This window comes from Brachionichthys hirsutus, chromosome 4 (genome assembly GCF_040956055.1).
Source record: "Brachionichthys hirsutus isolate HB-005 chromosome 4, CSIRO-AGI_Bhir_v1, whole genome shotgun sequence".
Taxonomy (NCBI): Eukaryota; Metazoa; Chordata; class Actinopteri; order Lophiiformes; family Brachionichthyidae; genus Brachionichthys; species Brachionichthys hirsutus.
The window spans coordinates 9,698,993-9,724,285 of record NC_090900.1 but is presented as its reverse complement, the minus strand read 5'-3'; the positions used below and the strand labels follow the sequence as shown (position 1 = coordinate 9,724,285).

The 25,293-nt window shown below is 41.2% G+C and overlaps 4 protein-coding genes across 4 annotated transcripts; 1 reads left to right on the top strand and 3 right to left on the bottom strand.

The window, feature by feature from the left end:
* Positions 1–123: 123 nt before the first annotated feature.
* zgc:152968 (uncharacterized protein LOC564848 homolog) lies at positions 124–7,502 on the top strand. Its single transcript, XM_068760896.1, has 17 exons — positions 124–274; positions 683–1,369; positions 1,445–2,154; positions 2,238–2,333; positions 2,670–2,925; positions 3,099–3,421; positions 3,509–3,652; positions 3,743–3,857; positions 3,927–3,998; positions 4,077–4,220; positions 4,373–4,486; positions 4,564–4,637; positions 4,743–4,847; positions 5,151–5,266; positions 6,021–6,159; positions 6,961–7,081; positions 7,166–7,502. The coding sequence occupies exons 1-17, from the start codon at positions 124–126 to the stop codon at positions 7,252–7,254; spliced, it is 3,456 nt and encodes a 1,151-aa protein (XP_068616997.1). The 3' UTR covers positions 7,255–7,502.
* A 707-nt stretch (positions 7,503–8,209) lies between these two features.
* On the bottom strand, positions 8,210–11,781 carry LOC137918149 (UDP-glucuronosyltransferase 2A1-like). Its single transcript, XM_068760899.1, has 6 exons — positions 11,058–11,781; positions 10,742–10,890; positions 10,447–10,578; positions 10,024–10,111; positions 8,790–9,009; positions 8,210–8,495 (listed from the first exon to the last, which is right to left on the bottom strand). The coding sequence occupies exons 1-6, from the start codon at positions 11,779–11,781 to the stop codon at positions 8,210–8,212; spliced, it is 1,599 nt and encodes a 532-aa protein (XP_068617000.1).
* A 2,328-nt stretch (positions 11,782–14,109) lies between these two features.
* LOC137918148 (UDP-glucuronosyltransferase 2A1-like) lies at positions 14,110–17,679 on the bottom strand. The gene is made up of 6 exons (XM_068760897.1): positions 16,956–17,679; positions 16,640–16,788; positions 16,345–16,476; positions 15,884–15,971; positions 15,267–15,486; positions 14,110–14,395 (listed from the first exon to the last, which is right to left on the bottom strand). The coding sequence occupies exons 1-6, from the start codon at positions 17,677–17,679 to the stop codon at positions 14,110–14,112; spliced, it is 1,599 nt and encodes a 532-aa protein (XP_068616998.1).
* Positions 17,680–23,563: 5,884 nt separating this feature from the next.
* Positions 23,564–23,902, bottom strand: tal2 (T-cell acute lymphocytic leukemia 2). Its single transcript, XM_068738733.1, has one exon. The coding sequence runs from the start codon at positions 23,900–23,902 to the stop codon at positions 23,564–23,566; it is 339 nt and encodes a 112-aa protein (XP_068594834.1).
* Between the last annotated feature and the right edge of the window lie 1,391 nt (positions 23,903–25,293).

Genomic DNA, 25,293 nt, shown 5'->3' with positions numbered 1-25,293 from the left:
GACCTACTTCAGCGACTTCATCGGAAGGTATAAAGCTCTGCCGGAGCCTCCGCCTGCCGGCCAGCGGTCAGCTCAGCCGAAGCGAAGCGGCGTTTGTCGCTCCTCGGTGCGGTTTGTTTGGTTATGTTTCCCTCGTCTGGGCTTTTTGCTGATATAAACTGTCCTTTCTCACAGCCTGGGCTTTGTGAGCGACCTCACTGCTTGTACGAGCATGTCAAAGAACTTCGGGATATGGTTGGTGCCTCCGATAATTCATCGATAATTGAGTTTCCAGGTCAGTGTATTGTCGCGTCACAATTTCAGGCGTGCGCTTTTGCGCTCGAACGTTTTGCACTCGGAGGAACGTTCATGTTCTGCGTTCTGATCGATCCCTTTGATTCCATAGAAAGATTTGGTGAAAGGGTGAACGCAATTAACTTGATAATGAACATGGCGATTTATTTCCATTTATGTCCAATTGATCATCCTCCATCTGTGTTCAGACGCGAAAGCATGATCTGTTGGTTTCGTTGGATGGCTTGACCCACAGTTAAAGAACCGCTCTTCTTCAAGAACCAGCTTTAAGTCCCAGATTTCTGCCATAGATGGACAGAAGCGCAGAGTTTTGTCGTAAAATAAATTGATAAGGCGTTTTTCACACGGCTGCACACTAATTTCTCTGTCATGCTCCCTTTGAATATAGGATTCCAAAATGACTCTCTGCATGCTGACGCTGGAGCACCAGTGAATGAAAAGATGAAAGACCAGTGTCTCCAGGAGCTGGAGCGGATCAACAAGGAGATAGAGAGCGTCAGGCATGAGGTGGAGCAGGAGCAAAGACGTCTGTCTCACTACCAAACTGTACAGGCAGATGATCGGGTTCCTGCAGTGAGGTCATCAGATTCCGCGTTTGAGACTGTGGGTAAAAATGTACGAAGTTCGTATGGGTACTCGGCATGCGCGGACGATGCTAAAACACACCCCGGAGCAAGTAAATACGTAGTTGACAACTCGAAACCGAGGACTGATTTGGAGTATGACCCTCTGTCCAACTTTTCTGCTGACTTGCGATCTTGCAGCTCAGCAGGTAAGGACCACAGGTGGAAAATGGGAAGAAACGCTACGCCTTGTAACCAGAAGAAGCCAGTCCCAGACCGGCCTCAATTTGACCAATTCCCACTTGAGGACTCGAACGGAGACGACGTCCTGATAATCGACATTCCTCCCTTGCCTGCCAAAAAGGTTGCGAGAGTTCAGAGGCCTCCAGATTCTCTCAAGGATGCAATAAAGGACTCGAAGAAGGTTGAAGCAATGCCAAGTTTACTTGACTCGCCGCATCGGCGCGTAGCTAAAGGCACGTTTCCACCGGCATCAGCAACACGAAGCAATGGTTATAATAACTGTGCTGAAAACGACAGAGGGCCGTTTACGTTCTGTGAGAATGGGAAATCCAAAAACATACCAGCTGATGGCAGAGCAACTGGCTTTCCTGGATGTTCGAAGGCCCTGCAAAGTGACACCCAGAGAAAGACTCACTTCCAGATTGTGGAAAAAGAAGCAGACAAAGGTCTTGAACCTGCAAGTCCAGCCACCCCACACGAGCATGATCAAAGCGACCTGGTAGTGACTCCCTATGATGCGATCAATCACGATGACGAAACCCCCCAACAGACCACATCTAATTTTCTACCTAACAATTCTCATTTTTCTAAAGCGGGGGCCGCTTACTTTGACTCCCGATGCAGGGAACGCATCAAGCAAGCACAGACGACGGAACCGGCAGTTCAGAACATGTCTAGTAATCAGTGGTCTTCTGCAAATGTACCATTAGCGCTGCTGCCCATCCAGAAAATATCAAGCAAAATCCCCCCCAAAATGCAGAGTAACGCCGGTGTCGACCGAGCTCCACCTGGAAGCCACCTGAAGCTGGTGGAGCCGGCGTCCGCCAGCACCCAACAAAATCTGTCGGCATCGAGTTTGAAGGTCGGAGTTGAATCACAGCCTGCATCAAATGAGCAAGATTTGGAGAAAGTGAATGATGAAGGTACAATCGATTCCAGCTCTGACGAGCTCAACTATTCAGAAATGGAGCTGTCTGACAGTGACCCGATGGAGGAATGCTTCAGGATCTTCATGGAGGAAAATGAAAAGGGAAGTAAGCAGCCGAATGCGTCTGTAAGTATGATGGAGACACCCCAGATCGCAGATGCAGGATTGTCCTCAGTGAAGAGCTTAGTCTTCATTTTTTTTAAATTTAGGTTGGAAGTGTGGCCGTGGAGAAGCCTGACTTGAATTTCAAATCCCAAGAATTGTCAGGAAAGAAGAGGGTGGCTCACGAGGCCCAACATTCAGAGGTAGGTGCCACAAATCAAAGTCTTGATTAAGAGTTGCTAAAAAATGGTCACAAAATTGCATAAAAAAGAAAATGCAAATGTGTGCACTTTTTCCATTTTATCTATGAATTATATATGGTTTGTCTGAATTACCAGCTACTGTTAACATGTCATGGTTAGAAAAATGTGTTATCAAAATGTGATGCAATGTAATCAACCATAGAAACGTAGTAAAAATATTTGAGGTCACAAGAGGCCATCTTTTATTGGTGGATTCCCCTCTCCAACCTACAAACAAGAATGGGGAGCTGAAATTATAATGAGCACATTTTTTGATTGGTGTTCCCTGTTCAGCAGCCGTTGGCTAAGAGCAGGCCTCAGCCTCAGGTGCTGGTTCCCCGCCGCCTGCCTGTGGCGTCAGGATTTGCCTCCCAGCCTTCTATCGCATCCAGGATCCAGCAGGCGCACCAGAAAGTCTCTCTCCTGCCTGCGTCAGTTGAAGGAGGCCAGGCTTCAGTTTCTTCAGCATGTCAAAGGAGGCCAGACACAGATAAGGTGCCCGCTGCCACGGCCGACCCCTCTGAACTCCTGCCGGCTGCTCCTGCACAAAAGGGTGAGCTTATTTTATTCAAATGCCAAAATTGAAGGCTGATTTTTTTTCTTGGTGCTAATATGCTTCTTCTCGTCAAACTTGACGTTAACCTTTAGTAAAACAACTTGACCTACACATCGTGTCGTTTCTCTCTAAACTTTTCATGGAACCTATTTTTTTCTTCCCTTCCACAGCTTACATGAACTGCATACCTGTGGGAACGACTGTGATAGAAGTGGGCAACAACTTGCACTTTATCCTACCAGGGGGCGCCTTCGCTCTTCCTATTGCGTCTGGTTCAGTCCCGGCGACTTCACTGCTAACCCCGGTTCGACCGGTACAAGCGAGTGCCGTCGCTGTGAAACAGACCTACCATCCACCTGCAGTTTCCTCTGTGCAGAGACATCGCACGTCAGCACCTTTGATTATTCCTGCTCCAGTACGAAAACCCACACTGACCTCTTCCTCGGCCCATTTGAATCCAGCCACTTCCTCTGGTCTCAATGCTACTGTTAAGGTGAATAGTAAAAAGCAGCCTTTGTTAAGCCACATTTGCTGTGGCTAATTGTGTGTGTGTATATATATATATATATATATTTTTAAGCAGGTAGCTACTAAACGTAAACTGAAGCAGCAATGTGAAGTCGTTAAAGAGAAAGTGCCGCACGACGTCAGACAGCGTTACGTCAACATGTTCACAGAGGAGTTCTTCAAAACCACAGCCAGTGTTAACGACGCCTTCGAGAAGGTGAGATTGTGCCACTCGATATCATCCTCACTGAGAGGCTACTGTTCAGATACTCTTTTATTACAGCGTTGCCCCTGGTGTTTTTGACAGGCACTTGCAGAAGAGAGGACCGTTTACAATCGCAGCGTGAACAAGCTCAAATATCTGAGCATTGCAGTGAACGCACTAAAGAGGCTGAAGAACCAAAGTGCTGTTACTGTTAAAGGTGAGAGAGCCTCTGGAAAACTCATTTAATTCATCGGTATGTCATTCATTCGTTCTGTCTTTGTTGCAGATCAAAGTGAGACCAACAGCCAAAGGCTGAAAGGCAACATTCCACTTAACCTCAAGAAGTTTAAAAGACATGGTGAGGAGAATCGATTGAAAACATTTGTCATTTCATTCAAATATTTGGAGAACGTTTGGATGAATTTTGTATTTCCAGCAGGTGATATGCTATTTTATGAGAGTTTGAGGGACTATATTTTGACTGAGGACAGGCTGATCGAGAGCAACTATCCGGTCCAGCATCCAGAGAATCCTGGCGGTGCCGTTCTTTTTGCCGACAATAAAAAATGCAGCACAGACCGTAAGTGAAACCTCACACTTCAGCTGCAGCCAAGTTTGATGCTGTTGCATTACGTCACTAGAGGGCAGACTTGGCATGTGCTTCCCATCATGCTTGAGTTTTCTGTCGGTTTCACACGAGTGATGTGCGTTTTTCTGTTTCTCCGGTTGAAGCGCTAAAGAGGATCTGCTGTCGATGTGGCGCTACGTACTCCGTGAGCCACATGGGCAAACACATCCGTAAGGAGGAATGTAATTACCACTATGGAAAAGGAGTAAAGAAAAGAGGTAACCAGTAGTGTTTGCCTTTAAAATCATCTCGGTGGGCAAGTGTCCTCGCTGATTCTACGGTTTAAACTCAACAGTTCCGGGGGGGGTGGAGACCCGCTACAGTTGCTGTGAGGGAGTCATGGGCGCACCTGGATGTCAGGTGTTTATGGTAGGGAATGATTTATTCAGACTTTTTACGGTTTAATCTCCTTTGCCATCTTTAAATGTTCCAGATGGTATATAAATATATTATTTCCTGCTTGTTCTTCACCAGCTGCACGTTCACAATTTGCTCAGCCTGGATGGGTTTGTGTCGACTGTCCCCAGAGATGCCTCGGATACGGGCTGTCCTGGAGTCTACTCCTTGGATTGTGAAACGGTGATGATGATGGCTAATTTGAGGTGGTCATGGTTGTTGTTTTTTTTTAAAATGGGTTCTATATTTGGAGAACCACCTCATTTAAAGTACTTGCATCTGAAGTTGATATGAAAACTGGTATGCAGCAGTGTGAATTGAGCTTGTTTCTGAAGTGGACAAACCTGAATAACAAACTTGAACCGTTTTCAGCTTTTCTGAATACAAATAAACCAAAGTAGTTACTTGCTGACACTATGTGCCTACATGTTCCTGATGGCAAAACAATTATCTCTACAATTTATGCACCGCTCTTTGTCATCTTAGTGTTATACCATTCATGGTCTGGAGCTGTCCAGAGTGACATTGGTTAACTCGAGTCTGCAAGTAATCTATGACACCTTTGTCATGCCTGATCATGAGGTCATCGACTATAACACAAGGTAATGTTTGATATTTGACTGGATTTTATATTCCATGCTTTTCCCCTTGTGCCGGTCTCAAGCCTGGATAAATGCAGAGCGTTGCATCAGGAATGGCATCCGGCGAAAGAGTTGCCACGATAAATTATGCAGACCAATGTAAATAAGGAAGACATAACAGATGGAGTAGGGGTTAGCGTGAAGGAAGAGTTTGTGCAGAGTGTTCTGGAGGTGAATCGCGTGTCGGATAGACTGGTGAGTTTGAGAGATGGGGACTATATCGCTAGAAGGACGCTGAGGATGGAACTGCCAGGGAACGGGGCTCGAGGTCGACCCAGGAGAAGATGCATGGACGGAGTGAGGGAGGACATGAGAGTAACTGGCGTTTGGGAGGACGGGGTGAGGTGGAGGAAGTTGATTTGCTGTGGCGACCCCTTACGGGACAAGCAGAAAGTACAGCAGTAGTAGTAGATGCTTTGAAAACCTATTTAAATTATTTCTGTAATCCCAGAACCCTCCATACATTTCTCCATGAAAGTAAAGCTGATGGGAAAACTGAAACGCATTGAAATACCAGTACTGTAATTTAGAAATAATATGAATACACACTTGAAGCAAATGTTCTTGCCAATAGGTGAACGACACTCGATGTTCGCTTTGCAATATAAAAGATGATGGACGATGATCAATGATAATGACTAACTTTCATTTCTACAAATCAAATATTTATTTTAACCTGCCATCTGCTCTATTGAAAGCTTGTGTGACACTTAAGGTTTTCAGGCATCAGTGAGGAAGATGTGAAGGATAACCATGCCTCCCTGAGGGAGGTGCAGCAGACCTTATTGAGCTTCATTAGCTGCGACACCATTCTGGTTGGACACGGCCTGGAGACGGACCTCTGTGCCCTGAAGGTGATTACTGGAATAAGCTGCTCGCGTCATTTCAACTGCATCCATGTCTAACCTGTGATTTTTGAACAAACCCAGGGCTTTCCAAGAGCAAGCTGTGACCATGTTTGCTTAGGAGGTTTGGAGCCGAAAGTCAGTCAGATTTTAAAATGGCCACCGCAAAATCATTTTCAGCATTATCCAATGGATGCGATGTGGTTCTTTTTTTTTATTTATTTATTTTTTAAGTGAAGTTTTCAAATGTTTCCATTAGTGAGGAGGTGGACTTTTATGGAAGTTTGTACATTCTAGACCATTCATGGGCCGAGTGTTTAGAACTCGTTGCAGTGTATCTTGCTAAATAATGATGATCATTTTTGCCTCCATCAGTTTTAACAGCTGTTCTAACCTCAGTTTATATAAAAAAAGATTTGTTTTAGTTCCTCAGAAATTAACACTAATACGCCATCAGGGACAAATATTATTCGAATGAATGAACAACAAATATTTCTCAAGAGCATTATTATGAATTAAAGTGGTTTAAATGCAGGTTTTGCTTGTTTGAACTTTAGGAGGTATGGCTTCCAAATGAATGCTGTTGTCCCTCAAATAAATCCCAGTGTTGGGATGGAATTAAAAAGTTGCACTTGATGATATTCTATGCAGCATATTGTGCGTGATGTCCTCTGAGGAGAAAGTTACTTTAGGCTGCCCATCGTTTGGTGTAAGATGCATGAAATGTCTGTAATTTTTCCTTGCGTAATGGTTATTGCTCAGAGGGTTGAGCAGTAGTAAGTGCTTCAGATACCTGCCTCTTCACTCTAGTTGCTCCATGGGCTGGTGGTAGACACATCAGTTGTCTTCCCCCACCGTCTGGGTCCCCCTCACAAGCTGACCCTGAACAACCTCACTGCTGAATACCTGAGGAGGATCATTCAGGAGAGTGGTGGGTTAAAGCTGCAGCCACCATACTATTTAAATGTGGAACTACTTTTAAATAGTCAAAGCACTGTATCAATGTTTCTCCCAGTTTGTGGCCATGACACTGCAGAGGATGCCGCCGCCTGCATGGAGCTCATGTTATGGAAGGTCAAAGAAGATGGAAAACTAAAAAAATGAAATTAAAGCATGGTCACCATCACACACATTATGCTGTTATACAAGTTGGAATGTCTTACCCGTTTCAGGATCATTTGCTTTTGTTCTGAGGACATTGGAGTTGTTTATTTTCAAGGCTGGTTATGTCAGTTGATTTATTATTATTATTAGTGGATTTACGTTATCGGATTACTTTGCTTTATTCAGTTTAATCTTCAGCCAATGTGTCCACAAGAAAAATATTGGCCATTGAACGGTTGTCTGAGGAAGACTGGAAGGGTTGGGTGGGGCTATATTAACCAAATAAAGGCACATAATGAAATCCCGTGGTGTGTGTCTGTGTGTTTTCAGCCCGGCTTTAACCAGCCAATAAGAAATCAGCTCTAAATGTCAAATTGATCTCAGGTGCGGTCACAAATCTTGCGCACACCTGTAGGTAATTGCCATCATTATTGAGCAGCTAGTGTCGGACTATAATGAGGAGCAGGTTTATAGTGACAAAACAAGACAAGTTGTCCAATAAAACAAGAGTTTAACAAAAGTGCTGTAAACTGAATACTCGATAGTTATTTCAAAGTTTACAAGAATGAGATGCTGAAGAAAACCGGTCAATGAGTGAACTGTTAGATTCTTGATTCCCAAATGCGTTGAGCAGCAGCCAGTTCAGCCTTTGTCTTTGGAGGAGTGTCACAAAGAGTACTTTATCAATCCCAGTGGTAAATTCCATCAGCAACAGTGCTTCACTCAACAAAAGTTAGAAATAAGAAATTGAGAGCGTGCACATAGTGAATTGATAGAAATGTAATGGATGGTTTACTATGGCATGCCATAATATATATATATATATATATATATTCTATAATACCAGATATTGTAAACAGATTTTAGCATATTGTTTTATATTTTCAAATTAGTACAAAGTAATTTTTTCCAGAAGGACCAACGGACAGACAGTGAACTGCTTCCCTTCAGCCAGTTATTCAGCCTTTGCCTTTGGTTTTCCTGTGCGTCCGCAACACCTCCGTAAGCAGAATGCACAGGTCTTGATGAGGAGGAGTGCGAAGGACAGAATGACTGCCAGGAGGAACACCAGGACATCCAGACTGTGATACTGGTACCAGGTAAGCTCATGGGCCTGGACTCTCAGGTGCTTGGCTCCTTTGTTTCTCATGGTGAACTCGATCCAGAATACGGCCTCATCCAGAGGGCTCACTGGCCGGTCGTGGTGAATCGTGGACAGCCGCATAGCGCTCTCCTTGTACCTGTGAATAGGGGAATTAATGCTTAATTATTTCAAAAATTAAAATATTTGTGTTTAGCAGCGAGGAATCGCTGAACATTACGAGGAGCGGAATGCACTGTTGAGAGGGAGCACGTACATACAGTATGTACAGTATAAATGGCATGTACGTGTGAGGACCAGCTGTACACAAGAAGAAAAGTCCATCCGCTGGTTTAGTGGTAATCTCTCTCATTTGCATTAGATCATGCTCTCCCTCAGCGTATGTTGTGTTAATACCTGAAAACAGACCATGCAGATTGGATAGAGTGCTTACGATTTGTCATTGATGACAGTGTTGATTGCATCTCTTAGGTCTTCACTCTTCAACAAGTTCAAGTCTACGATAGTTGCAGCTCCTCTGGCCTTCATATAGATCATGTTTTCTGGTTGATCAGCGACCATCGGGATGCCCACCATAGGAATAGCGTGGTAGATAGCCTCATAAATCCCATTAGCGCCACCATGGGTGATGAAAGCTCTGGTCTTGGGGTGACCTAATAGGGTACCAACAATAATAACACGTGTAGTGTTTGTTGTTGTGTTGCAACGTTAGGCAAACAATGTCATTTTTATTTTTACTCCATACTATGATAAAAGAACCCTAGCTTGAATATGATGTTGGTGCAATGATTTATTAACTATTTGAAATACATTTGGCATCAGAATCTTCTTTTGTATGAATCAATCAGCTTAGTTGTGCCCCTTGGAATATGATGTTTGCAGATTACATTGTGATCTTCAGTGAGAGCAGGGAGCAGGTAGAGGAGAATTTAGACAAGTGGAGGTCTGCTTGAGAAAAGAGGAATGAAACTGTCACTGGACATTCTGCACATTGAGGTTTCTCCACTGGTGTTTGAGTGGAATATATGCATGCTCTGGTTGTGCTACTCAAGAACATTCATGAATATTTTGGCAACTTGTGTCATTTACCTGTAAGAAGGTGAGCCAGGCCCAGTCTGTAGTGCTGATTACTCTGGACCTATGACCTGGTTCTGGTTATATTCTACACAGATTTCTTGTTAGCATGGTTCTTCCATTTGAGAATTGTGGACATCACTGCGGTCTTGGAAACCTTCAGTGCAACCTAAAGTTTTTTCTTTCTTTTTTTACCTTCCTCATATCTATGCCTTCACTCAATCTTGTCTCTGGGTTCTACAAGCAGTTTCTTGGACTTCTGGGCACATGCTTTGTCAGCTGAGAGGTTTTATATAGACAATTATGTGCTTTACCAAATCATGTCCATTCATCACCAATCAATATAATTTATCACATGTTGACTCAATCCAGGTGCAGAATTATTTCAAAGGTGATCAAAAGGAATGGGCGTTACCTGAGCTACATTGCAAGTGCAAAGTCTCCTAATTATTTGCTTTCTCAGAAATGTCAAAAGAATTAAATACGTTAGTAATCAATGACTGTGGTGGACAATGTATTTCATTTAAAAGTACAAGTCATGAAGACTACTATTTCAAAGGATATTTCAGCAGCTTTATTGAAGTTGAACTTACCCAGTAGGTCATTCTGAGGGATCCAATTATATATTCTCGTGTTGGCAGCCAGACTCTTTGGTTTTTCTCCATTGTATTTCCACAGCACCTAATAAACAGCAGTAAAACCATTTTATACTGGACATCCATTCATTCTAAGCCATATTTTCCTTTATGGCAGTTAATTTCTTTTAGTTTAGCAGAATGTCTTAAACCTTCTCTAAATGTATTGATCACATTCACACACGTCATTGTTTCTCTTTGTCTTAAGTCCTGTACGTTTCGTCATTTATATCAAAAAATTAGATATTGTATTTACATTGAGTTTTACTCACAATCGAATGTTTTTTTTGCGCCATATGTAATACATTTGTTTGATTATATTTGAACAAACCGGTATGTAATGTATTATTTCTACTGGCAAGGGTCTCCTAAACCTCTGACCTTTTGTGGGATCTGAGCAAGCGCCGAGGCTATTATGTCTCCCTTCTCTGAGCTGATATTCTGGATAAATGTTCCCAAACTGAAGACCACAATGCCAGCATCTCCAGAACTCTGCACAAACTCTTCCATATCCTGTAAGCAGGAAACATTGTTTACATGCAAACCAACCAGCATCGTCTTCAATTTTCATTTAAAAAGTAGCGGTAATTGTGTATTTTCATCATTGTATTTGTCAGAAGAATTGTGGAGTTGTAATAAATCATGAATCAATCTGTGTCAGTGGAGACAGCCCTACCTCTGGCAAAGGTTTAGCAGGTCTGCAGTGAATCCCACCAACAAATTTAAAGTTGGGGAGGAGAGGACGAGGGAAATTAAAGTCCCAGTAGGTTCTGATCAGCCACATGTCTGCTCGGCCGATAATGCCACAGGCACTGGTTGGTGCTCCTGTCACAAGCAATGGATCAGTCACCCATTTAAAAGTAGCACCAATGTTGCAGGTAAGATGGTGAGCATTAATTTACGCAAGTTACTGTAATTAAATCCTAAACTATTTAAGTTCTTTTTTATTTTCCATAAAAATGTCTGTTACTACTTGTAGCTGAGTTACTCACCTATGATGTCAGAGTAATACTTATCTAATTGTTTCCAAAAAACTTTGTCCAACACAATATCCTGCAGTGCATAGAAGAGGAAGTTCCACACTCTCTCCAAGAAGTCCATCTTGTCAGTCAGTTTGCTCATAGCACCGGGGACAAAGGAAGGTGGTGCAGGAAGTTGACCACAATGTCTCTCAAAGACATTCCCGATGGAAAACCGCAAGGAGAAGACCAGGGGGATGCTTAAAATCTTTGCTGTTAAGTCACTGCCAGGGAAGACAGGATCAGCTAGGAGGAGGTCATATTTTCCTTCCTTCAGCTTCTTCATGATGGTGTCTGATTTCAGCACACCGTCCAAAAGCTTCAATGAATAATGGATGTTGACCTCCATCATTTCCATGAATCTGATGTATATCTGTAAGTAGTTCATATGAGGCATCTCGTATATGGAAAAATGAAGACATTCTTCCATGAATGCCTCAATGACCTCCATTGATACAGAGACATTGAAGGGTTTGTAGTGAAAGCGAGCAGGCTCACTGGCATTCATAAACATTGATGAACTCGGGACCAGAACTGTCACCTGGTGTCCTCTGTCGATCAGCTTCTCCAGCACAGGCTTTATGTTAATCCAGTGGCTGCCTTCAGTGTACCACACCAAAACGTTCCCTCCATCCGTGCTCCATGTCAAACACAGTGCCAGCAGCGTGCATACACAGAGACGCCCTTCAGCTTTCATGGTGGTGCTTTTTCCTGGAAGAATGATTGCAGCTACATGATTGCTTTTAAAGGATCTGCTCGTAGAAAGGTAATTATTAACTAATAAAATGTGACCTTCGGTTCATAGATTTGTTTGTGCTTCATGAACAAAGAGAAAGTGCAAAGTCCAAGAATAGTCTTCCACTTTAAAATATGTTTTAAATAATCTCTTTTTTTAAATGTCTTTTAGCTGTGGAACGATGGGAGAATACTCCACAACATTGTAATGATTTCTTTATTTGTGCATTAATGTGTGTGCTTGTATGAAAATGCCATGCTATACAATGCATACAATTGGATTGAGACTGTAAGGGATTTCTAAACCCCTCTTCTGGTTCTTGTTCTCCATCGTGGGTGCGTAGTCAATGAGGAGAATGTGCCTGGTGCAGTGTCGGCATGTAATCACATTGTGGAATCCCATCTAATATGGAAATTCCCTACAAGACCCAAATATCTTGTCAACCACCCGAAGAGACCAGGTCGGGCTGTCCTTTTTGAAGTCAATTACAGGAACACTGTAAAAATGGCCTAATGATGAAACTCTTTATATAAACTCAAGTAAGACAAATAACTACACTTATTACTTTTACACTTTCCAGGAGTCAGAGAAGTACCTGAATGTCAGGTGCAAAGGTGGCTGAGGTTAGTTGTGCTCCTTGGAATATGTCGCTTCATTGAGATTAACATATTCGTCTTGTTGCTGCCAGGTTTCATTCAGACAGAAACCATCAATGCTATGATCAGTTATCAGATAATTGATGAGAAGGGATTTAGAAGACAGAGATATAATACTTATAAGTCCACATTTAATTATTGCATTTTTGGTGTTTAAATGTTACTCCTGTGCTTACTTTTAGTCTACTGAGATGGGGGGGATAAACCGTTTCTTTAGGATGGTTAATGGGTTCCTCTTGTAAAGGAAGAAGAGAGAGGGATGTAAAGGTGTAACTCTGTCTCCTGGTCTGGACTCTGGTATGTCAGGGATTTGATCAACTAGAAATCTTTGTTAGATTCCTTGAGATTAGAGCTGCTCCTTCCCAGAAGTGATGGATGCTGCCTCTCCTATCATAACAGTCTTCCCACAGAAAATCTGTCAATTATCTGAAAAGCTAACACTGTTTTCTGGACATCACCTCATCAACCAGCAGTTGAATGATAACAGGTGTTGAAACATCTGTTCACTGATTGATTTAGGCAGGGATCCAGAGAAATCTATTGTGTCCGACATTGGTTTTGCATAAACACACCCTGACACAAGAATAGGTTTTGTGGCCTCTGATTGCCATTTTTGGTGAAGACTTCACAGCACATTCAACTGAGATTTGCTCATTATTTCCTTCTGGTCTTGGGTTCTCATCACGGTATTGCTTATGTGCTGTTAGTTTGGGGCCTCTGTTTGAGGTTGTGTGCAGGGAGGGTGGCCGTGGCTCAGTGGGTTGGAACAAGGGTTGGGAAGGAGAGAGTCACCGGTGCAAGTCAGGCAAAAAGAATAGTGTGGACTGGTGGCTGGAGAGAGGCCATTCTGAGGTGCCCTTGAGCAAGGCACCAATTACCCCAACTGCTTTGGGTGCACTGACCATGGTACCACCATCATCCTATGACCTGTCCACGTTACTTGGCCCCTACTTAAGTATATGTGTGATTGTTTAGAGGGCCCATCATTTGTTGTAAACAAAATTTGATGTTGTGAAATTCTTTATGAAATCGATTTAAACAAATATAAATACAGCATGATCATCCAGACAGTGTGTTAGATTTAAAAAAATGTAATCAGTGCTCTAAATAAATGGATGAATTGTCCACAATCTAAAAAAGGACCCAATAGATATTGTACAGTATCTGATTTTTGCATGATTTAATGTAATTAACACATGTGAAATATTCAATAGGACCACAAACAATCTGCCAGATGAATAATTACCATAGACATATTTGGTGCATTAAACATTTGTGGAAATGTGCTATAAACAGCCAGAGGCTTATCACCACAGTGTGATATTGTGTAATTTTGTTTGAATGACTTGGAAACTGTGAAAGGACAGTACCAGTACATTTCTAGACATAGCCAAAATTGAGTAGGCCAATCCAAAATCTAAATCCTGGAACACCACCTTGTTTCCAAAAAATAATTATGCAGTTATTGTGACCCGCCCTGATTAAAATGAAACATTTCCACAATAATGGTAGACACTGAAAAAAGATTTTGATGCGTTGTCTTAATATTTTCAAATTACAGTAGTGAAACATAATTTTTGCAGAAAGGCCAACGGACAGACAGAGAACTGCTTCCTTATGTAAATTCAGCCAGTTATTCAGCCTTTGCCTTTGTTTGTCCTGTACGTCCGCAGCACCTCCGTAAGCAGAATGCACAGGTCTTGATGAAGAGGAGTACGAAGGACAGAATGACTGCCAGGAGGAACACCAGGACATCCAGACTGTGATACTGGTACCAGGTAAGCTCATGGGCCTGGACTCTCAGGTGCTTGGCTCCTTTGTTTCTCATGGTGAACTCGATCCAGAATACGGCCTCATCCAGAGGGCTCAGTGGCCGGTCGTGGTGAATTGTGGACAGCCGCATAGCACTCTCCTTGTACCTGTGGATGTGGATAAATAGGGGAAAATGTGAATTAATGCTTAATTATTTTTATTTTTTTGCCTCACCAAGAATTAATAAAAGGTGCAAAATGTTTTGAATTATTTTGTATTTGTATTTATTCTAAAGCTTAAATATGAAAAATATTAAATGTGAAAATGTATAAGGCAAGAAACAATTTACAATGTAAAAATATAGTTTAGTAATGGAGTTGTGACTCAGTCTTGTAAGTCACATTGTGTAATCCTGGCATCTCTGCTCTGTTAGTTCATGTGAGTTCAACCATGTGACAGAATTGGCTTTAACCTGTCTGTGATAGTCATAAGCCAGTGACTTTACACACAGAATTGTAAAGAGGACATGGAAGAGTGAAATTTGAACCACTCAGTGTAAATCATTCACGGCCAACTGATACTATCTGATATTGATAACCTATTGCACATTCCATGATGGTTAAGTCAATTATATCTTTATTAGTACCTCACACAGGTATAGGCCACTGGGCCAAAGGAAGAAATCGCTCCTTATTGGACAGGAGGCATCATGTACACTGGGAAAAACCACATGTGGAGCCAGAATATTTTCTGATCAAACTCTGTGATTTACATCTTTGTGCCTTGTCACAGGAAATTTATTTCGCATTAGATCTGTCTGTGCCTGGTTTGAGATGCTGGCCATGCTTATGTGGCACCTAGTAACAAGGGTTGACAGAGAACCTTTTAATCTCCAGCAAGAAAACCAATATACAAGAAGAAAAGTCCATCCACTGGTTTAGTGGTAATCTCTCTCATTTGCATTAGATCATGCTCTCCCTCAGCGTATGTTGTGTTAATACCTGAAAACAGACCATGCAGATTGGATAGAGTGCTTACGATTTGTCATTGATGACAGTGTTGATTGCATCTCTCAGGTCTTCACTCTTCAACAAGTTCAAGTCTACGATAGTTGCAGCTCCTCTGGCCTTCATATAGATCATGTTTTCTGGTTGATCAGCAAACAACGGGATGCCCACCATAGGAATAGCGTGGTAGATAGCCTCATAAATCCCATTAGCGCCACCATGGGTGATGAAAGCTCTGGTCTTGGGGTGACCTGGTAGGACACCACAAAACAAATGTTGGTTAGCCAATTTTTAAAAAAATATATAAATTCATTCATTCACTCATCACTGTGCATGAAAAGAGGATTTTAGAAATATTTGCTACATGATGGTGCAGTAGGTGATGCACCATCACTCTGGTGCTCCAGAGTCTCCAGTTTCCGGAAGTGAAAAAACAAAACCCAGACATCCATAAGTCATTTACATTATATACACCCATATATATTTATAGGATTCATGTTAGGACTAGATCCTAAGATCACTAAATCTTCAGCACTGCCATTCTCTTGGGTGGGGGGGAGTTTGCAAAGATCGCATGGTACCCCCAATACAACCCGAGTACTACTATCTCAAAGGGTAGTTCAGCAGTTATATTATAGTCAAACTTACCCAGTAGGTCATTCTGAGGGATCCAGTCATATATTCTAGTGTTGGAAGCCAGACTCTTTGGTTTATCTCCACTGTATCTCCACAGCACCTGCAAACAATGGTAAAACATTTTTTATTTTTTTTACTGGAAGTGATTTAATTATATGCCATAATATCATGCATAGCAGTTCTTTACTAAACGCATGGGACAAGAGAGTTTTCTTTTGTTCTTAAAATATCTTTTTACGTTGAAAATATTTCAGTTTTGTTGATTAACTTTTGGTTTTAGAGATTCACATGAAATCCCCTGAATGAGATCTGTATCATAAACTATTTCATTGTTTCTGTATTCCTTTTGTCCAAATTTGCTGATCCATCAAGAAAGAAATGTCAAGTTATTATAACTTTATAATGTTAGTTTTTTATTGTTTTGGCATGGACCTTGTTTCAAAGCCTTATGCAATTTCTCCTAAGCTTCAAACCTTTTGTGGGATCTGAGCGAGGGCCGAGGCTATTATGTCTCCCTTCTCTGAGCTGATATTCTTGATATATGATCCCAAACTGAAGACCACAATGCCAGCATCTCCAGAACTCTGCACAAACTCTTCCATATCCTGTAAGCAGGAAACATTGTTTACATGCAAACCAACCAGCATCGTCTTCAATTTTCATTTAAAAAGTAGCGGTAATTGTGTATTTTCATCATTGTATTTGTCAGAAAAATTGTGGAGTTGTAATAAATCATGAATCAATCTGTGTCAGTGGAGACAGCCCTACCTCTGGTAAAGGTTTAGCAGGTCTGCAGTGAATCCCACCAACAAATTTAAAGTTGGGGAGGAGAGGACGAGGGAAATTAAAGTCCCAGTAGGTTCTGATCAGCCACATGTCTGCTCGGCCCATAATGCCACAGGCACTGGTTGGTGCTCCTGTCACAAGCAATGGATCAGTCACCCATTTAAAAGTAGCACCAATGTTGCAGGTAAGATGGTGAGCATTAATTTACGCAAGTTACTGTAATTAAATCCTAAACTATTTAAGTTCTTTTTTATTTTCCATAAAAATGTCTGTTACTACTTGTAGCTGAGTTACTCACCTATGATGTCAGAGTAATACTTATCTAATTGTTTCCACAAAACTTTGTCCAACACAATATCCTGCAGTGCATAGTAGAGGAAGTTCAACACTCTCTCCAAGAAGTCCATCTTGTCAGTCAGTTTGCTCATAGCACCGGGGACAAAGGAAGGTGGCGCAGGAAGTTGACCACAATGCCTCTCAAAGACATTCCCGATGGAAAACCGCAAGGAGAAGACCAGGGGGATGCTCAAAATCTCTGCTGTTAAGTCACTGCCAGGGTAGACAGGATCAGCTAGGAGGAGGTCATATTTTCCTTCCTTCAGCTTCTTCATGATGGTGTCTGATTTCACCACACCATCCAAAAGCTTCAATGAATAATGGATGTTGAACTCCATAATTTCCATGAATCTGATGTATATCTGTAAGTAGTTCATATGAAACATCTCATATATGGAAAAATGAAGAAATTCGTCCATGAATGCCTCAATGACCTCCATTGATACAGAGACATTGAAGGGTTCGTAGTGAAAGCGAGCAGGCTCACTGGCATTCATAAACATTGATGAACTCGGGACCAGAACTGTCACCTGGTGTCCTCTGTCGATCAGCTTCTCCAGCACAGGCTTTATGTTAATCCAGTGGCTGCCTTCAGTGTACCACACCAAAACGTTCCCTCCGTCCGTGCTCCATGTCAAACACAGTGCCAGCAGCATGCATACAGAGAAAGTCTGACCCAGCTTCATGGTGTTTGCTTGTCAGGGAAGCGATCTGTTTAACCGACACGTGAAAATCCACAAATCTAAAGTCAGAGCAGACTTCTGCTCTTCCTGAGCTGTAAAGCATGTTTAACCAATCAGATTCCAACAGTGTTGCGCAACGTGAGTTAGCAGAAAGAGGAAGTCCTTTCTGCACGTGGGTGGCAGCAGTGAACTTGAGTTGCCATTCCTATCTGTTAACACGCCAGCTGCCGTGCTTACCATGGCGCCATTACTAAGTGTTGGAGTGATGAAAGTAAACAGCAGCTCACATATATGTGAACATCATGCACAAATGTGTCCGTAAAACACTTATTTCTGGTCCAAACCGGAAAATAAAAAAACTATCATGAACAGAAAAATGAGAGTGAAGAGGATAATAAACAGGCAGAGTTAATACATAAAAATGTATACCTTAATAATTCCTAACATTCATGTACATGTTGCATGAATACATTTGGTGTACTGCTATTTTGTAGACAGTGTAGCCCACATTCAAATAATAATTAGTGATAAAACAAATATCTATTATGAGGGTAGAGCAGGATACTCATTGTCAATGACTCAGATTCAGAGTATTCTAGTTCTTTTAATTCTCTTTTCTAATTGTCACTGTATTAATATTGCAACAAATAAAGACTTTGAGAAGGAAGAGTTTTCTTTTGTTCAGTTTTATTTTGATTATTGACCCGACATCAAGTTCTTTTAGAAATCAAAAGAAAATCCATTATTTGCTAATACCAGAGAATAATAAAATCAGGTAATCTGGTGCTGTAAACAGACTGCAAACTGACATCTGGATTTTAATTCAACAATAATTAATTTGCCTTAAATTGGAAACAGTTAAGTGTATGCTATTTCTAAAACATTCACTGGCCCTTTAACAGCACAAATTTATTGTATTTATTTCTGCCTTCAAACTTTAAATTGTTAAGTCTGGCAACATGGTGATATCTGATCTAAAAAATATAATTACTTAATTGATTCTGATAGTATCAGCGTATTGATCATCAATCCCCGCCACTCTCTAGAGCTGCTGCATGGCTGCCTTAGTGCGAGTACATTACGTCACATGATGCTGCATGACGTGCCACTGTATAAATGTTGAAATGATTAAATATTAATTAGCTTCTTACTAATATTAAACTAGAAGTAACTAGCCATTGTACAGACATGAGGTTGAGGAAGAACATGCATATGGATATTTTGGCCAGTGACTATTATAACCACTAACCAGTACTCACTAATGATCACAAATTGCAAAATATGAATTTTACTTACTTGTGGAAACTGATGCCATGACGTTTGGACACTTTATTCCTGTAATTATAGCAGTTGTATGCAAAGCATTGCAGTCCAGTATTCTCTAAAGTTATCTTTCTTTTAATGTTAGGGCCTTTATTTTTCTTTGTTTTACACATATTAGCACTGATTAAAGTAGTTCTGGTGGTCCCAGAACGGTCCCTCTTCTGTTGTTATTTGTATGCTAGCCGTAAAATTGCAAATTAAAAATGTTTTCAGCAGTCCAACACTTAGCAATGGCGCAGTAGAAGCATGCGTCCAGGTCATGTGACACGATTCTATCTAATAGAAATAGAGTTTACTGGGTGACAGTTTAAGATCGCAGTGTGATGTTTTTGTTTGTTTGTTTTTTTCTGAGGGACCATTATTATTTTATTAGATGTTACGCGAGTTTGTGTGTTTGGATTCATCATCTAAATTGACTCTCTTTAACAGGCACATTTTAATAGTTGTAGTGTGAAACTTCTTCTTTTTGTTGTTCACTAACCATATTATAAAGTTACCGTTTTTGTTTTTCTCTGCATCGTGATGGATTATAAATAATATTTCTTACCACCTGAAGACATTCTGGATTTGGAGGCTCACCATGTAGCACAAACAGCGGGTCAAATTATTTTATTTATTTCACAAAATGTGTCAGCTGCAGCTATACAGCTTATGCAATCTTATGTGCAGATAGATATCCATACCCAAACTTGACTTTGGTGATGTACGAGTTTCACATGTATGGTTTCGAGTGATACGTCTCTTCGACTATCTGATGGATTGCTTTGATTCCTAAAATCAAGCTAGCATGCTTAACTAAGATGTTGATGATATTATATTTACTATTTCTTTAATGTAATGAATGTCTCCATGCTAATATCATGAGAATTTTAGCACGTACAGCTCAACTCTGTCTCACAGAGTATGTAGCTTGGCTGCAGACAGTGAGTCTTGAATTGACCAATAAAATGAAGCAGCTGATTTCAAGAACTGGCTCGGGCCAGAGGAGTCAGCTCAGTATGAACATTCGGAGGCGGGGGGGGGCGGGGGGGTTAGTGGTGTTGAGGCTCTGTTACTCTTGGGAAATGTCACCTCCAACTATTTGGGTGTCTAAATCTTAACTGGGTATTTTGGCCCCCTCATTAACATTGTAGATTCTTTTTGGCGTAGGCTTCAGGAGCCCCTGGAAAAACAAAAAGCATTTGAATACTGAATTCAATGCCCTGTTGAAGGGGACACTGGCTATTCAGAGTTTGTAAGTGTATACCGCATTGTTCTCAAGTCTGCACTATTGATACAGAGGGTGTGGGAGAAACTAGGTATATTAGGCTATTGTGTACATAATACTGGAAGTATTGAGTTTCACTTTCTATTGTATTTTCTGCTTTTCTGCATTCCTACTGCTTCCCTCCCATCTTGTCTTCTTCACTCTGTCTTTCCACCACAGGGTAAGGGTTACAGCGTTTTGCTTTTTGAAGTAGATATTTGCATAATCAGATTAGGATGTGCGATTGTCAGTGGGCTCCCCCATCAGAGAGTGCTCCAGAGGAGAGAGGGTGCTGCTGTCCACATCAACAATGGATGGCTCCCCTCCTCTCTCACCCTCCAACCAGCCTGCACCTGCATCCCACCCACCCTTCCGAGCTGCAGGTCGGGTGCGACGGCAGTCCAGTTTCGATGCGGTGAGAGTGAGAGCAAAAGCAAAGAGGGAGGGGGGTTGGAGTGCATGGCAGGAATGGGAGGGATAGGGGTTGAGCTGAGATATTTAAACATGCAGAGTGTGAATTGGCTTTAAGGGGATAAAGAGCTCAGGGCCTATCGGTTGGCACCCAACTCCAGAAATTCTTTTTCATGGGCGCCCCAGCCGGGAGAGTGAGGGGCTGCCTGCGCTGATCTGGGCCATTGTGATAACAGATTCAGACAGTGTGCTAGACCCTGATAAGGAAATGTGCTCTCAATAGACGATTACCCACATACTTGGGAGAGCATAGTCAATCAGGCAAATATACGTGGTGGGGGGAATGAGAAGTGTGCAGATTTGTTATTATTTTCTATGCAGAGTTTTATAATCCTGATAGAACGTTGGGCCAGAATAATGCCCATACTGTGATTGGAAGATGTATCAGCAAAATGCACGTCATGCCTTATTCCTATCCAGTTCCAGATGATGATTAAATAATTGAACATTAGGGAGTGTGAAATGCATCAAAACATTTAACATACTTTGCGCAGGTTTGATATTAACTGTCCTATTTCAGTTAGCCATGAAATTGCACAATTCACCATGTAATTACACAACACCTCTCGCACTGTTTAGGGAGAGCTTGACTGCTGTACGGCTGTTTTCAGTCTCAGTACAATATGATTTATAGCGTATTTTTGCAGGATTACAAAGAATCACCTGTCAGTTCCCACAGGCCTCCAGTCAGTGTGTCCAGCTGCCCTCAGCTCCGTTTACACGCTATTATCCAGAAGCCCCTTTTACACAGCATCACCTTTTACACAGAGTTTAAGAGCCAGGGTGAAAGCAACCAAAACGAACTCAGTGTTGACTCTACAGCTCAGTTTGTTGCAGCTTTTTGTCTAAAAATGGGGCACATTTTCTGCAGGGTCAATAGACAAGGCATAGAACTGTCTGACCTCCGTTTAAATGCAAAAATGGCTGCTAATATTGTAACAAGAGCACAAACAAGCAGCTCATTCACAGATTGTCAAATAACCCCAAAAATTAACAAGCAAATATTTTGAAAATGAACAACTTTGATATTAAGCAAATGTCAAATGTTGCTGTTTGCAGGTTCTCCAGTGGGAGCGTCTGCCTCTGTCTCTATGACGGTATGTTGGTCATGCAAAGCTAGCAATGTGAAGAAGTCATTTTGGACCATGGTTTATTGCTATAATTTTGCATTTTATTGACTAGCGATTACTCAATTAATAATAACAAAAATATAAGGGATTAGTGAATAAAAAACAAAATGAAAAACAGGAATCAGTTAGTTAGTTCTGTTATTTCTCTTGTCTCATTTTGCACCTTTATGGTTGATAGATATGACTTTGGTGCTACTCAATAACATGTGCAACATCAAAGTTACCATTTCCTTTACAAAGCTCCAGCTGCACGTTGGTCAAGCGGACAGTGTTTGACTCCAGAGTGACCTCAGACCCCGGGGTCACAAGTTAAGCTGTCACTTTCTCTCAGACCTCTGGTCAGGGGACGGCGAGCAGAGGTCAGCTTTGTGTCTGCGTGGTCTTCTCAAGACTTGTGGACAAATGTTTTTGGGCTTATTGAGCATGAATAGAGTCCGCAGCACTGCTCTTAACTTCAGCTTCGTTCCTGTGAAATGATTTCCTTCGAGTCTCAACAGTCTGCTCCAATTCCAGTTTGCAGTTTTTTGCCATTCGCATTCAATAAAATCAACATTCAATCTTTTATACTAAGGAAATGATTCAGTATGTGTGCCAATGCATCTCATAATCTCATGAAGTTAATTGGTTCTTATATTTATGGTTGTTATTTGTTCCTGGATCAGTTTCACAACTCTTTATATAAACTTCATTTGATGTGAGTACATTGGGGCTTGATCTTAGTACATTTACTTCATTTGTTTCAGTGTAAACAAAGTATATCAATAAATATTTATTTGAAATTCAGTAGGTTGAAAGTATTTTTTTATATAAAATGATAAGAGTAATACATATTTTCATAAACAAATAATTTATTAAATAAATAATTAAAATAAATAAATAACACTGTATACTGTATTCACAAGCAAGCAAAATAAGTTACAAAATTGGTAGAAGATAATTAACACACTCTTTGCAGGAGACAAATAATTCATAGTCTTTGGCTATTTGACATGCATGTTTTAACAAAATGAAATGAAAACACATCTATGTGATTAAATATCTAATTACTGCAAGAAGATTGTCAGTTTTACCAAAATTCCTCCCCCCAATCCTCCATACCACAACTTGTAAATTAACAGAAACTATTTTGTGTAAAAGGAGGAGAAGCAGGAAAACCTTCTCTAGCATTGACTCTTCTGAAGTCCCATAAAATTGTTAAATGAAACAAGGTCAGATTTAATCTTCTCAAGGAAAAAAAAGCATGTCGATTTTCAAAAGTGCCCTCGGCTATTTTGAGACAACTGCAGTCAAGAGAATTTTCTGAACCATTATCTATTCAAATGCATTGCTGAATATATTGCTTGAAATGAGAAATTCCTTAATCCCCTCTATTTTCCTCATCAGCAAAAACACCCTCTCACTGCAAAACTAATTTAGTTCCAGGCGGCTGGCAACCAGGAATATTAACATGATGTTTTAAAGGTAATGTTTTACATCCAGGGTTTTACACATCCATTCAAAATACAAATACATTTTCACATACAAATCATATTTCAGCACTGATCAGTGGGGAAGCTGATGTTTGGCGTCCACAAATACACAAATTTACAGCTTTTGCAATCAAATATTTTTGTCACACATGGTGACAAACTGCGGAGAAAATCAGTTTTTGAACCCAGCAAAAACGTAAGAAACTCCACATAAGAGGTTCTTTGTTTTGTAATTTGTGACTGTGATTCTACCAGGCCTCAGAACTGTCACAGCTTGATCCAGGTGAGGGGACTTCTGTGTCACTGGTCATGGCCCAGGAGTGTGGAGGGGACTGCAGTTGTTCCATGTTTCCTCTGAGAAAGGTGAGCAGAGAGGTAGGGGAGTGGCTGACTGGCTGACCGCTCTGGTTCTCCAACAGCTGCACCAGGAAGTTGATGTAACGCATAGCCAGACGCAGGATCTCGTTCTTGCTCAGTTTCTTCTCTGGAGGATGGGTGGGAATGAGCTTACGGAGCTCAGCAAAAGCAGTGTTGACATTGTGCTGGCGCCACCGCTCCCTTGTGTTGGTAAATACCTTCCTGGTCATGGCGCAGAGCGGAGCTGCAACCCACAGAAAATTAAAGCACAACTATTTTAGTCAATGCTTTTGTCGCAAAATGTCAAACGTGCAAAATTTCCAGCTTCTTGAATTTTAAATTGATACCGTGTGCTCATTTTTGTCATATGAGAACTGGATGTCTTTGGGCTTTGGACTCTCAATTAAACAGAACAAGACATTTGTTAATGTCTCATTGGAGATTAAAAAAATAAATTATATGTAGAAATTAATTTCTGAAGCAAATATTCAGGAGATTTATGATTTATGAAAATAATTACAAAAAGAAGAAAGTAGAGGAAAAAAATAAAGGCTCGTCTCCAAAAAAAACCCACAATATCCCTTCACATTATATACTTGATTTGATGAATTATTTAATTTCCCTCAAGACAAAAATAAATGCAAATCTTTAAAAATATATAGCAGATTTCTCACCTGTATTTGTGTTGAAATATTAGTTGCAGTGGTGTCCTTGTAAGGTCATCAGTTGTCTAGGACTCCGGTGTGAATGTCCACTCAGATGCGTCTTCTAATACTCGTTGAGAGATCCTTATGCGTGAAGAAGGAAAGACTGACAGACAGAGAGTGAGAAAGAGTATAAGGGAGGGAGGGATGGGGAGCAGAGAGCGAGGGGGGAAGACTGCGGCATGCTCGCATCCCACATTTTATAGCAGAGTCAACCCTATTGTGTGACGTGTGCTGTTGTGGAGCCGCTGGCATTGTGTGAGGCTGGTGTTAAAACACCACCTCCTTCCCCACATTTACAACCAAGGCAGGTGGTTTTCTGATCAAGATGTCCACACACCTTTGCTTTCTATTCCTGTCATACATGTTTTTTGCGTATTTGAAAGGAATCTGAGTCTATTTTGGCAGCTTTCAAAAACTTTTTAAATGACCATTTGTGCTGCTTCGATGATTCATTGCTTATTTAATCCTGGGTTTGCCACCCTGTGAGACGTTCATCTCTCTGATCCTTCTCTTACCGCTGTGGAAACTTGTTCTTTTCCCTTTCTTTGACATTAGACAGGGACAACCCACCTTACCCTCCACTGTGGAAAATACCTTGATATCACTGGGTGCTCTGCTATTGAATTCAGCCTGATTTGGCTACAAAAGCTAAAAATACCATATCCAGAATGACAGTCAAACAATATGGGGTTTGTTATGACTATGGTAATCTTGTTGAGCCATTCCAAGGGGCCACACATAAATTACAGAAGAAACAGCATCCTGACTCACCTCTCTCCAACCTCTCCTCACTCCTCTCTCTCGCTCTCCCTTCTTTGCCTCCCACTTTCAACCTCCATTCAGATAAGAAAACAAGACTAGTTTAACCAATTGTCGCTGTTCTTTTTACACCCTTCAAGTGTTGTTTCAAAGAT

Excerpts from the sequence above, each read along its gene's own strand:
- zgc:152968 (XM_068760896.1), top strand. The coding sequence starts at position 124 with ATGTTTCCCTCGTCTGGGCTTTTTGCTGATATAAACTGTCCTTTCTCA. Across the intron at positions 1,370-1,444 it reads ATCAGCAACACGAAGCAATG|CTGATGGCAGAGCAACTGGC; the intron begins GTTATAATAACT and ends AAAACATACCAG. Across the intron at positions 5,267-6,020 it reads GTCATCGACTATAACACAAG|GTTTTCAGGCATCAGTGAGG; the intron begins GTAATGTTTGAT and ends GTGACACTTAAG.
- LOC137918149 (XM_068760899.1), bottom strand. The coding sequence starts at position 11,781 with ATGAAAGCTGAAGGGCGTCTCTGTGTATGCACGCTGCTGGCACTGTGT. Across the intron at positions 10,579-10,741 it reads CTGCTAAACCTTTGCCAGAG|GATATGGAAGAGTTTGTGCA; the intron begins GTAGGGCTGTCT and ends TCCTGCTTACAG. Across the intron at positions 10,112-10,446 it reads TTGCTCAGATCCCACAAAAG|GTGCTGTGGAAATACAATGG; the intron begins GTCAGAGGTTTA and ends GCTGTTTATTAG.
- LOC137918148 (XM_068760897.1), bottom strand. The coding sequence starts at position 17,679 with ATGAAGCTGGGTCAGACTTTCTCTGTATGCATGCTGCTGGCACTGTGT. Across the intron at positions 16,789-16,955 it reads GTATTACTCTGACATCATAG|GAGCACCAACCAGTGCCTGT; the intron begins GTGAGTAACTCA and ends TGCTTGTGACAG. Across the intron at positions 14,396-15,266 it reads ACTGTCATCAATGACAAATC|GTACAAGGAGAGTGCTATGC; the intron begins GTAAGCACTCTA and ends CCACATCCACAG.
- tal2 (XM_068738733.1), bottom strand. The coding sequence starts at position 23,902 with ATGACCAGGAAGGTATTTACCAACACAAGGGAGCGGTGGCGCCAGCAC.